This window comes from Eptatretus burgeri, chromosome 15, assembly GCF_056783735.1.
Source record: "Eptatretus burgeri isolate ZD-2024b chromosome 15, Ebu_testis_v1, whole genome shotgun sequence".
NCBI classification, from domain to species: Eukaryota; Metazoa; Chordata; class Myxini; order Myxiniformes; family Myxinidae; genus Eptatretus; species Eptatretus burgeri.
In genome coordinates this window covers 65,265,977-65,280,128 of record NC_140975.1, presented here as the reverse complement: position 1 = coordinate 65,280,128, position 14,152 = coordinate 65,265,977, and the positions used below count along the sequence as shown (strand labels likewise).

At 38.9% G+C, this 14,152-nt stretch overlaps 1 protein-coding gene across 1 annotated transcript in view; it reads left to right on the top strand.

Moving 5' to 3' along the window:
* The first annotated feature begins 3,018 nt into the window (after nucleotides 1-3,018).
* LOC147012358 (uncharacterized) overlaps nucleotides 3,019-14,152 on the top strand; it is a 45,057-nt gene continuing 33,923 nt past the window's right edge. The window contains exons 1-5 of the mRNA XM_085856379.1: nucleotides 3,019-3,077; nucleotides 3,129-3,488; nucleotides 6,769-6,881; nucleotides 10,360-10,370; nucleotides 12,394-12,682. Of these exons, the coding sequence (XP_085712505.1) occupies nucleotides 3,019-3,077; nucleotides 3,129-3,488; nucleotides 6,769-6,881; nucleotides 10,360-10,370; nucleotides 12,394-12,682 (832 nt within the window). The remainder of the gene's footprint in view (nucleotides 3,078-3,128; nucleotides 3,489-6,768; nucleotides 6,882-10,359; nucleotides 10,371-12,393; nucleotides 12,683-14,152) is intronic.

Below are 14,152 nucleotides of genomic sequence, written 5' to 3'. Positions count from 1 at the left end.
CCAGGCTGCAAGAAAAAAATCGACTGGACCACTCTGCAAATGTTTCATATTTCCAAAAGCGGGACCAGATCTTTGTCGCCTTTTTCTCAGAAGACAAGCAGTTTGTTTACTGCCACGATATCCCAGGTCTTCTCAGGCAATTAGGTGTTACTTCGTATAATCCAACAGAATGGTGATTATTTCTGGATACCTCGAAGCGCAGCCTCAAGTGTATTCTCTTGCACAATGGCAATGTTTATGGAGCGGTTCCAGTTGGTCACTCAGTGCATTTGTGAGAAGAACATAATGACATCAAAATGGTCATTGACTTACTCAAATATCACGAGCACAACTCGATCATTTGTGTGGACCTGAAAATGGTCAACGTTCTCCTGAGTCAACAGAAAGGCTTCACAAAGTTTCCATGCCATCTCTGCATGTGGGACAGCTGAGCTCGAGAGAAACACTGGATCCAGAAGGAGTGGCCCATCCATGAAACTCTGGAAGCAGGCATGCCAAACATTGTGAATGACCCAATCGTCAGCCAAGAGAAGATCATTTTTCTCCCATTCCATATTAAGCTCGGCTTGATGAAACAGTTCGTGAAGGCATTGAGTACTGATGGTGAATGTTTTCAACATATAGTTTCTGCTTTTCCTGCTTTGTCTTTCGAGCAGATCAAAGCAGGTGTGTTCGATGGACCTCAAATTCGTGCCCTTGTACGTGATGAGGAATTTGTAAGGAAGATGAATGACAAGGAGAAGATGGCGTGGCTGTCTTTCGTCGCAGTTATACAAAACTTTATTGGAAACAAAAAGGCAGATAACTATGAGTTTCTGGTTACGAGAATGCTCTTGGCTTTTCGCGATCTTGGGTGCAACATGAGTGTCAAGCTCCATTTCCTGAATAGTCACCTTGATCAATTCCCTGAAAACCTTGGGGCTGTAAGTGAGGAACAGGGAGAACTCTTCCATCAGGACCTCATGACGATGGAAGAGCGCTACCAAGGGCGATGGGACAAAAATATGATGGCAGACTACTGCAGGAGCATCAAACGAGATTGCCCTGTGGAAGTCCACAAACGCAAGAGCTCCAAGCACAAATTCTTGCCTGAATAGGACCAATTTGAACTTTGCATTCCATCCTTATCAATTGTTCTGAATCAACTACCGTCTTTATGTCGAAATATATGTTATTTAAATTTGCTTTTAATTCAAATTGTAACTTACCAAATAAATGTTGAAAAAGTTGAATTGCAAAATATATGTTTAATATAAATTTGCTTTTAATACAAATTGTAACTTACCAAATAAATGTTGATAATGGTGGATTGCAAAAAATCTAGAGCTTACAGAAAGAAACTAACTTCAGATTTCAATTCAGCACACTCAAATTAGATAAGATCAAGTGCTGGTATCAATGTAACAAAAACTTTGTTCCCCAGTGTTATGATTCATATTGTCTCATCAAAATGATTCTGCATAGAATAACAGTGAAGATGGAAACAAAATATTGTTGTTCTTCTTTCGGCTGCTCCCATTTGGGGTCGCCACAGCAGATCATCCGTTATGATTGCATACTGATTTGGCACAGGTTTTACGCCGGATGCCCTTCCTGACGCAACCCTGGTCACCTCTTACGACACAGGGATAAGGATTGGGTTTCGCCATGATTCCGGGCTGCCCTACACCCTCTCATCGAGCAGCCCAGCGCAGAGCACACGTCATCTCGCGATCCTCCAACCCAAGCCTCCGAGTAGCCAGATTACAGGCGCACGCCACTATGCCTGGTTGAAGATGGAAACAAAATAATGTTTGAAATCCATTTTCTACTGGTCATACGATAAACATGGCCTGGAGACAAACTCCTGTCCAGAGACAAATTCCTGTCCGGACAAGTCCGGAGCCAAGTTGTCTGGAAACAAGCACTGCCTGGACACGCATCTGGAGCCAAGTTGTCCGGAGACAAACACCACCCAGCAGACACATCCAGAGCCAACCTGGCCGGAGACAAACACTGCTTGGACACGTCTGGAGAAAAACTCCCTTATGGACATAAGCAATGCCAGGACATGTACGGAGACATACCCTGCCTGGACACATCAGTAGACAAACCCTGGCTGGACACGTCCAGAGACAAACACCGTCCAGAAATAACCACTGTCCAGGTATTTCCAGAGACAGAGAGAGAGAGAGAGAGAGAGGAGGGTGTGGGGGGTGGGGGGGGGAGAGTGAGAGAGGAGATGCGGGAGGAGGGTACTGCACTGTATCCCTTGAGGGGGTAGAGCGAGGATGTATATTAACAACCAAAGTTGTCCAAGTCCTTTTGGAATAACCTGTACATATGTGTATATATACATATATATATATATATATATATATATATATATATATATATATATATATACATATATATATACATATACCTATATATATATATATATATATATATATATATATATATATATATATATATATATATACATACATACATATATGTATTCTTGCGGTTCTGCAAAACCACATGTGTCTAAGGCAGTTACACCTAACATACAGTGATCCCCAGGCAGTTATCTCATGAGTATTCATGAAGTTAGACCTTCCCCTTGTGTCTCGTGGGTTAATGGGATGAAGTGCGTTGCGTGGGTCTAATAGCTCGGTCTATTAACTTTATCTCCGTCTCGTATTCTGATTTCCAATCCAACCCTTTCCTTTTAGCCATGGTACAATTCAAGCATGCAAGTACACATGCCATTAAACGGACAATTTTTAATTGGCACACCACAATGCCTCCCGTGGCTCAGGTAGTCCACCTCGTTGCACATAAGATAAACTTCCTCGGGAATTTACGCGGCATTTTCCATTCAAATATGTGTGCCAATTCCCAACCAGCACCTCACCATAGTCACCAACTTGACAGCAGATGCCTCCTGCACCTGGGAAAAATACTTCCGCACCCCCTCGTACCTCTGAATCACTGCAATTCTCCACTCTATTTCGAGCACCATGTGGCATCGGCCATTGTTCTTGGCGCCGCGCGATGCTCGACCACACTACAGACGTTATATTCTCCACAGCATCTCACCGAGAACACCCCACGTGAGCATCCAGAATTACCACAGCCCTCATCCTCTCATCAGACCACGACAGGACCGTAAGCAATGATACTGATACAGGAACACAACTGATACAGCTTGAACTGGATGGTAATCAGCTAAAGTTCCTCCCCATTGGAATCTTTGATAAGCTCACGAAGCTAACACATCTGGAGCTGCAGACCAACAAACTCCAGTCTCTCCCCAATGGAGTGTTTGATAAACTAACACAACTCAAGGAACTGCGTCTGTACACCAACCAGCTCCAGTCTCTCCCCAATGGAGTGTTTAATAAACTAACCAGTCTAACGTATCTGAATCTGGGAAGCAACAAGCTCCAGTCTCTTCCTAGTGGAGTATTTGATAAACTAATTAAACTCCAAAAACTCATCTTGCACACCAATCAATTGATTCTGTTCCTAATTCCAATTTAAAATCCTTTCTTTACAATCCCTTGATTTTCCCTCACAAATTACATTGAAGATTTATAATTTGTGGAAAATGGGATTAATTATTGATGTTCAAACTTTGTTTTCTGTTCAATAATTGTTTTATCACATTGCTGAATTAATCCCAAGTTTTCATTTTCAAGATTGTTTCATAAACTTAATATGAGTTTGATAATTAACTCTTTAACATATTTTTTTCACCATGATAATTATATAATGTTAAAGGTTTGACAGTCTGAACACAATGAGGTTCCTCTGATCCCATCCCTCACTTTAGAGAGAGCACACGACAAGTTGGACAAACTAATCTAAAGTACTTAATGGGAGACTGTGGAGTACATTGAGCCTTGGATCAATTTACCCCATGTTCTTATTACTTTTGATAAAATCGTTCTTCGTTTTTTTAATTGTTGATTTTTTTTAACATTAATATGAGGGCGTTTTCCTACAGAAAATTTTGGCTCGAGTGGATTCTGAGAATAACATTATTGGACCAAATATAAAGGACGAAGAATATTTCCCAAGGGATGACATCGTCAATAAACTACCAAAGCCAAATACATCCATAAACTACTGAAGCCAATGGAGGATCTGCCCAAAGATCTTGTCAACCGGTGTTTGAATGTAGTTTGAGCAAATGGAATTTAACGTAGGATACGCAGTGAACTTGAACTTGTATCACAATTTTGAATTACCTTATTGTTATTTTAAATTGCTTTATTATTAAAAATTATTTTAATTCATTCTTATGTTATTACCTCTGTCACCGAAGGTGAAGGAGGTTATGTTTTCACCCCTTTCTGTTTGTTAGTCTGTCTGTTTGTGGACAGGATATCTCTAAAAGTTGTTGACAGATCCAGATGAAAAATGTGGACGAGGTTCGGTGTGCGACAAAAACAAATGGATTAGATTTTGGTGAAGATCCAGATCCGGATCTGGATCCAGCTGCGAGAATTTTTTACTGATTTTTCCCATTGAGAGATAGGGCTAAACCGATATAAAGCACTATATGTCAAAACGCTCTGGACGGATTCAGACGAAACTTGGTGGACTTGTTGGGTGTGAGAAAAGGAAGAATTGATTCAATTTTGGTGAAGATCCGGATCTGGATCTGATAATCTTTTAAGTGATTCTTCACCATTGAGAGATAGGTCCAAAATGATGTATGGGATGATATTTCAAAAATGTATTTGGCCAGATATGTTCTCGTGGATCAGTTATTAAGAGGTGGAGGTATGCGCTCTACCGAGTGCCCTTCTCGGTTTTAAATGTTGCCCTTTGTCGCCATTTAATAGATGGTCAGTTTGGCATTTGTAATTTCTCTGATAACATCATTTGTTTGAGTTTTGACTCTCAGTGTACCTATGTCAATTTTGGCTGAACACGATACCAAACGACTGAATATGTCATTATAGATCAATAAACTCTGTTAAATATTTTGCGATTGAAATATATTTTCCTGTAATCACCTTTCTTTACCATATGCGGCAAATCAACTTACCCCAATACATGGATAAACTTACCCCGTCGATCCAATTCTTTTTGGTATTTTCCTGCTCTTTTGTCATTCTCCCAGTTGTTGGTGAATATTTGTTGAAATTTACTTTTATATATATTTATTTTGTGTTTTTTTTTTGCATTCATTGGGGCTGTGTTTCTTCCTGTTTCATTTTACTGTGTGGTGTCTTCTATTCACAGCTGTTTTTGGAAATTCCTTGCAAGGTGAGTTCGGAATACTTTTTTAGATATGTTGTGTTCATAATTGAGTCCGATAGTCTCTTCAGCATTTCACATACTTAGCTAGTCCAACACTCGTCACTCTGTGCATCTGGTTAAGTTCCATCAGGCCGCTCCCTCTCTCTCGTATCAGCAGGTACATTCTCAGGATGCACTGGTTTTTGTACAACATTTTTTGGAAAGTCAGGAGTTTTCTTGTTTTGATGTCGAGCTTATTGATTTTTGATTGGGGCCAGTTTATTATTACACAGCTGTATTCGAACACCGGTACTGTGAGTTTGTTTATGGCTTTCATTCTGTTTATTGGGGAGAGATATGTTTTCAGGATGTGTGTGTGTGTGTGTGTGTGTGTGTGTGTGTGTGTGTGTGTGTGTGTGTGTGTGTGTGTGTGTGTGTGTGTGTGTGTGTGTGTGTGTGTGTGTATGTGTCTCCATATTTTCGTTTCAAAAATGTTTTTCACTGCAATTGCTTCTCTGATCAATGTAAAACTTTAAATATAGGAGGGACTCCCCATGGAGAATATTTATTTGATAATTCTGATGTCATAAGTCACATGGTATGGCAGTCATATTGGATTAATGAAGACAATTGGATAATCTTTTTCTTCGAAACCGCTCAACAAAAATTAAAACTTGGCGTATGTCATCAACTTCCCATGGGATATATAGGGTGATAATGATGACATCATCTGTGAAGTGTTATTGCAGCCATAATTGGTTGAATCAAAATCCTTATCTGAAAAATTTCAAACTTTATTTATCTCATCTACAACCCGATGTGAGTGAAGAATTAAAGTCATGATGTCATCAGTCACGTGGTCTGGTGGCCATGTTGGATTGAAAAAATAAACACAAAAATATATTTTCCAGATACAGTTCACAGATGGATGTGAAACTTCATACATATGATCAACTAGCCATCGGGAATATCACTTGAAATGTACTTCATATCCTCCTTCATTTTTGTAATTTAGCCTTAATGTGCACAAAAGTGATTGTTATATACCCTAATAATCAATCATAATCAATAAACCTATGGATAATGGCAATGTATTTGACATAATAGAGTGCATGGATGTTTTGGGTCTGTGAGCCAAAATAACAGTGTGTTCAGTTGCCAATGGTATTTTTGTTCACAATGACGACACAAAGCGAGCCTATGTGCTCTACCAGTGCCACTCTCCTTCTTATGTTTTGTTTAAGTCACGTGACCAGCCTGCAAGACATGCGGCTTTATAACTACCCATGGGACTCTAGCTGTCCTGGCATTGATTGTCTGAGCCTCTAGATTGACAAAAACACATAAATAAAGAGGCATGAGATTAATTTTAATTCCAGAACTACATTGTTGGCCTTGTTATGAGAATATTAATAAAAACTCCAAAAACCCAATAATTTCAAAGTAAAACCCAATAATCCCCCAACCATAAAGTTTCATCTTGTTCCCAGATGTACTTTCGATATAATTTGGTGTTTAATTGTACGTTTGCTGAATTTGAAGCAAGAACAGTCCTCAGTCTCTCCCTAATGGAGTGTTTGATAAACTAACCAGTCTCACACAGCTGTATTTGGGTGGCAACAAGCTCCAATCTCTTCCAAGTGGAGTGTTTGATAAACTAACCAGTCTCACACATCTGGGTCTGAACGTCAACCAGCTGAAGTCTGGTCCTGTCCCTTCTCTTGTGAAAGGCTGTACGAGCTCCATCGCTCTGATGAAGAGTTAAATTATTCACTCCTACAAAGCTCGGTGTTACCAGTTTGATAATATTTAATATCTTCCTGTTGTAAATGTCCTTTAAACAAGTTTCAAACATTTCTCTCTTCACTACAAACATTTAGACTTCACTTTTGTCATTTTGTTGTTGTAAATTTTATTTTGTTGGTTGGTTTCAGACATTTTTTTGAAAAGGCCTCCACATGCCTGATTCGTTCACTCATCCTGTCCTTCACTTCAAAATTATTTGTTTCAAAGTTGTAAACGTGTTTTGTGTTCCCCCTTGTGTTGGTCACCCCTAACAGCCACATTTGTATATTTGGTATGAATTGTCAATCATTCATGTTATCCATTGATATTGGATGTGGTTCCTTCCTTAACTGAGAAATATTTTTGCGCATGTTGTAAGAAAACATTTTTCAACAATTATATAAATGCTACTTAAATGGGACTAAAGTGCAAATTTTTTTTTCTGGAAATCAATTGAAAATCATTTAATCATGGTCTAATTTGAAGGGGAAAATAATTTAATTTTTTTGCCAATCACACTGCCTTGGAGCATCGATTTTCGACTTTACTCGTGACGTCACATTATGAACTAACCTTAATCCAAACGGCGGCTTCACATGGAGAAACAGTGTATTTCGAGCTCGGATTCCGATACCGATTCCATCGTCATTAGCAACTCTGAAAGTTCTCATTGTGTTGAAACTGATCAGTGGGATTTTGGAGAATCTATTGAAGGTAAAATAGTGATTGAAACACTTTCAGGGGAATTATGGAGCCGTGTCGTTTCGAGCCCTGTGTGAGTAATTCAGAGGGAGTCAGAAAGAAGGAGGAAGTGTTTGTCGTGAAGATGAAAACGCTGGTCACATGTTCACCGCAGCTCTGGTAGGTTTTGTTTTTCCATTCAATTCATGGTTTACAAGTGATTTTATATTCATTGATGAATCAGTTTATATATTGCTAGAGCAAAAACAGCCATCATCGCCCGACAACCGAAACTACCCAGGCAAACTTGGACACCGTGGATAAAATGGGTGACGAATATTTTGTGCCACCATCGCAGGCTGACCAGGTGCCTTGTATGTTACGAGATCATTCCGTTTCATACTTTCCCCAGATGCCATTTTTGTCCTTGTTCATGCCGTGTCGCACCATCATGTCAATAAGGTGTTAATGTCGCACCCTAGTGGAGGGGGGGGGAATGGTGCGAAGAGAGTTAGTTTGTGGTGGTGGTGGTTGATAGTGGATTGTGGATCCAGATAAGTAAATTAGATAATTTGATTGACATCCTCCCAGGGTGTTGATGGATCTAGGCCATCCTCCCAGGACTTCCAAGTTGCTGATCAGCTGTTTATATTGTTCAGCTCTGATAAAAGGGATTCAACAGTGAGCAGCCTTTCAGAAATGTGATAAATGGTTCAACACAGGGAGGGTTGATCAGCAGAATGGTAAAGTTAGTTTTCAAGATAATTGAAAATTTACTCTTATTCGATATTATAATCCCATTTCAGCATTTAATTTAATCTACCTTCACATCTTCATCACTTAACTCATGCATTTCACATGTCAGGAATATTTTTGCAGCTTCTTGTATCCACCCTGACTTACCATGACTGTGTGAGTCACCATTGCAAACCAAGGAGGTTAATTGGGATTCATGTGTTTAGTCTACATCGATACAGGTTCACTCATTCCCTTCTATAAATTCACTTCCACTTTGAAAATCCAGACATTCCATCAAGGTGAGATGAATCTGGAGTGTAGACATGGATTGTGTGGAGCTCAGTGCTTGTAGGAGGGGGAGGTTGGGGATGTATTCAAAATGTCGCGCGGGATTGCTGGCCCAGGTTGACCCTTCAAACCAATTTGTGGTGCCAGGCGGTTAACACTGACAGCCCCTGGACGGCCGAGCAGTTCCTTATTAATAGGAGGTGGACACATTGATCCTTAGAGATTTTAACACATACTCGAAGGACATGGCAGATGGCAATGGCGGACGGGAGGAGGATTATGGGGAATGAAACAGATGCACAGGGGGTTTATCCTCAAACTCCACAACAATTACACGAATACAATTTCTTCAAAGTGAACACATTTAATGAACATACACAAATATTTACAAAAGATGATAATTCAAAAGTGCCACCTGCCTCATGCGTTCCTCACTCTGTCATCGTGTGTGCGCTATGCCGATCTCTCGTCCTAGACAGTAGGAATCCTCCCACGTACTCGTCTTCTTCAGGCGTCCAGGTCTAACAAACTTCTGACTTTGGGGCGTTGCCTGCACTCACCAAACCCGGGTAGTCATGGCTTTCTACCTGTTTGCTGTGGTTTTAGGGACGTGTTCCCCACCTTTATGGCCGATCTTGAAATATAAAAACACAGGGAAAAATCACAGAGGCAAATCACATCCTGAGGAACGTATTCTTCCTCCTAAGGCTAATTAGCACAGCACCACCCCTCGTGTTGTGACACGTAACACTTAAGCTCACAGGTTCCCTAACTTAGTTACCTCGAGATGCTTTCTACTCATCCACCGACCAAGCAACTCTACACAATGCTAAATTTCCCATTAAATTATTCCATCTACCCCCACAACCATATTAACATTTATTTCTGTTTACCTGACACTCCACCTGTGGAAGTATATTATTATTGCTATCTGGTACAATTATATCATTTATTGAGTACTATCAGGGGCACCATGTTGCCACATGTATTTTTTGTGGGGGACTAAAACACTTCACTTCATCCACTAAGGAATGGGGTCCCCACATACCTCCCTAAACTCATGACAGAGCGATTGAAAGAAAAAAAAAACCTTTTTTTTCAAAATTTTCCAAAAACTTGCTTCCGTAAAACAATGCGTGGCATACACTGATGAACCTCTGAGAGTTTGATGAAGATCTGTTAAACCATCTCTGGGAAAAATGGTGACAAACCAACACAGACAGACAAACAGCTCTCTTTCAGTACAGATGTATGAGTGGTGAAATTACTTAATTATCAACAAAATAATTTGTTTCTTTACACAGGTAGAGGGATTATGGAAGAACAAAGAAAAATTGGACAAAGGGTCCACAGAAACAAAATGGGGATGAAGGGATATAAGGAGAACCTTGAGAGATGTGCTTGATGTTGGAGGGTGGGTGATAATAGTAACCTTTCCTTTCATGCCATGAGGTGCAATGGGCAGCCCAAGCAGTTCTATTTGGCTAAGGAGTACAGTCATGAAGAGGTTGCCACTCCGATGCAGGATAGTTCAATGGCTTATTACTCCAGTAAACAGGCACTCATTTTGCCAATCTCAGAAGGATGACTGAGTCAACCCACCTGGTGTTATTTCAACAGATGACACGGATTTAAACTCAAGACCCTAAGACCTTGAACCAGTCAGTCACCTTAACCGATAAGAGCCGTTAAGCCAACACCAGGTTGTTGGATTGCAGGTGGAGGGTCATAAAGCCCCTCCAACCCCAACTATCCTTCCCTGATTTTTGCTTAAGAATTCAATTAATTAGCTCCTTTACAGATGTTTGTGCAATTTAGTGGTTTCTGATTAAATCTTTGATAAACTCACCAGACAAAGTATATGTATGTGTGTATATATATACATATATATATATATATATATATATATATATATATATATATATATATATATATATATATATATATATATATATATATATATACACACACACACACATAAACACATTGGCGTGGATCGGCTCGCTTTGCCCACCTCTCCACACGTCGTTGAATAGAATGAGGTGACAGATTTGCTGTGTTGGCATGATTTACACCAATCATAATATAAAACATTTCTTTTCCACAAATATATTTGTAGTGTTGGTGGTATTATATTTATTGTACACCACTCATTCCCAATTCCATATCCAGGTGATGCTTGACACCATCGCCGGGCACTGAAGGAAAGGAGTACTTAGTTTTCACTACATTTTCATTTCTTGTTTGTTTGTTTGTTTGATGGTTTGTCTGGGTGATATCTCAGCCATCTTTTGAGCCAAGAAGCTTAAATTTGGGGACAAAAGTAAAGATGTGCTTCAGCAAAAACGTTGTTTTTTAAAAATTTTTGATTCATCAATTAATTGATTAATTACTTAATTTTTATTCATTTATAAATTACTTATTTATCTCAGGCACCTTTTGAGTAAGGAAGCTGACATTTAGAGATGACAGTGACCAAGTAATTTGGCTATAAAGATTCTTTTTGATTTATTGATTAATCAATGAATTGATTAATTATTTTTTTCTTGCTTGTCCAGGCGATTTCTCAGCCATCCTTTGAGCTAGGGAGCTGAAATTTAGGGACAAAAGTGAAGATGTGTTTTGGCAAAAATTTTCTTTTCTATTTTTTGATGAATCAATTCATTGATTACTTACTTTATTTTGTTTCTTATCCTGGCAATATCTCAGGCATATTGTGAGCGAGGAAGCTAATATTTGGACATGACAGTGACCAAGTGATTTGGCTTGAAAGGGTAATTTTGATTGATTCATCAATCAATTAATTGATTAATTTCTTAATTTTTCAATTAATTACTTAATTTTCAAAAAGTTAAACATTTACATGAAATCATATTGGTATAGGTATCACTTCAGGTATGGGAGCATGTGACGGAGCAGCGCGTCACTGCATCCACTTTCCTCCAGAACTCCAGGGACCTCCGTTTGGCCATCCCCGAGGCAGACGCCTGGCCTATCCCCATCTCCTTGAGATGCTGATCAACTCGATGCAACCACGAGGTACGTGGTCGGCCCATTGGCCTCCTCCACTCATGAGGCTCCCTCGCTGAGAGAATCTGGTGAGCAGGATCAGCATCAGGAAAACGAAGCACATGTCCATACAGACTATGCAGGTTACACTCACAGACTATGCAGGTAACAAATCTATATTTGAGTCTCTCTCAGCAACCGCTCGTGGAACACAAAGTCCGACTAGTGATCCCCAAGGATTTTCCAAAGAGAACTGGTACCAAAGGAATTAAGTCTCCATCTCAGATCCTTGATCAGAGTCTCACTCTCACATCTATAGAAGCACCAAGGAACTGAAGACTCAGACTTTCTTCCTCCTGCACAGGTACTGACAGCGCCACACCACATGATCCGCTGAAGGGTCATAATCCAACTTTACCCCCTCCCACTCCCTCATCTTCCTTACTAATTCAATTACCTCTTTTAAATACTATTGTGCTCGTTATTTGTCTCCTGAAGGTATCTTTTGATATACTCATCAGACTTAAAATTCTGTTGTTGTCCCAAAACCAGCTCCAGTCTCTCCCGCATGGAGTGTTTAATAAACTAAGCAGAAGAATGTATCTGGATCTGGAAAACAACAAGCTTCAGTCCATTCCGAGTGGAGTTTTTGATAAACCTACACAACTGATACAGCTTCAACTGGATGATAATCAGCTAAAGTTCCTCCTAATTGGAATCTTTGATAAACTCACTAAGCTAATACACCTGGAGCTGCAGAACAACAAACTTCAGTCTCTCCCCAATGGAGTGTTTGATAAACTAACACAACTCAAGGAACTGCATCTGTACACCAACCAGCTCCAGTCTCTCCCTAATGGAGTGTTTAATAAACTAACCAGTCTAACGTATCTGAATCTGCGAAACAACAAGCTCCAGTCTCTTCCTCGTGGAGTGTTTGATAAACGAATTCAACTCCAAAAACTCATCTTGCACACCAATCAATGGATTCTGTTCCTGATTCCAATTTAAAATACTTTCTTTACAATCCCTTGATTTTTTTCCTCACAAATTACATTGAAGATTTATAATTTGTAGAAAATGTTATTCATTAATTATTGATGTTCAAACTTTGTTTTCTGTTCAATAATTGTTTTATCACATTGCTCAATTAATCCCAAGTTTTCATTTTCAAGGTTGTTTAATAAACTTAATATGAGTTTGATGATTAACTCTTTGACATATTTCTTCAAGATGATAATTATATAATGTTAAAGGTTTGACAGTCTGAACATAATGAGGTTCCTCTGATCCCATCCTTCACTTTAGAGAGAGTACACGACAAGTTGGACAAACTAATCTAAAGTATTTAATGGGAGACTGTGGAGTACATTGAGCCTTGGATCAATTTACCCCATGTTTTTATTACTTTTGATAAAATCGTTATTCGTTTTTTTAATTGTTGATTTTTTTTTTAACATTAATATGAGGGCGTTTTCCTACAGAAAATTTTGGCTCAAGTGGATTCTGAGAATAACATTATTGGACCAAATATAAAGGACGAATAATATTTCCCAAGGGATGACATCGTCAATAAACTACCAAAGCCAAATACATCCATAAACTACTGAAGCCAACAGAAGATCTGCCCAAAGATCTTGTCAACCGGTGTTTAAATGTAGCTTGAGCAAATGGAATCGAACGTAGAATACGCAGTGAACTTGAACTTGTATCACAATTTTGAATTACCTTATTGGTATTTTAAATTGCTTTATTATTAAAAATTATTTTAATTCATTATTATGTTATTACCTCTGTCACCGAAGGTGAAGGAGGTTATGTTTTCACCCCTTTATGTTTGTTAGTCTCTCTGTTTGTGTGCAGGATATCTCAAAAAGAGATATTTTACCACCTCCGTATCTGGCCAAAAACATCATCAGCAAAATGACACCGTTTACCTGACTGTTCCTAATCGATCACAAAATAAAAGAAACAGAGAGCCTAGTCTTTGTAACATAAAAGAGTGATTTGCCTGCATCATTATTAGCCTTATTATATTATTCTATTGATGAAGAACCGCAAGTACAAAACAAAATGGACACCATTATTGTGCGAAAAAATCACGATTTTTCAATTCCAGTCATCTTTGGCTAGTTTGTTTGTTAATTAATTCGTTAGTGAGTTAATAATTCAGTTAATTAGTTAATAATTAGTTAGTTAATAAAATAAAATTAAGGTTTGAAATTCATGTGTTAAAATGTCCAACAGACAAATAAAATGACTGCTTGCAGCTTCAATCATTCGCTTAATTTCGTTGCAGAGGAAATTAATTGGGAAGTCTGTGTGTTCGTTATGAAGGCGGTGGGGATTTGAAGTGCCCTGGTGAGAGTTATCCGAAGAATGGGCTTTATGTATATGAGGCTTTTCTGCAGAATTTTATACTGTTTTGTGATCT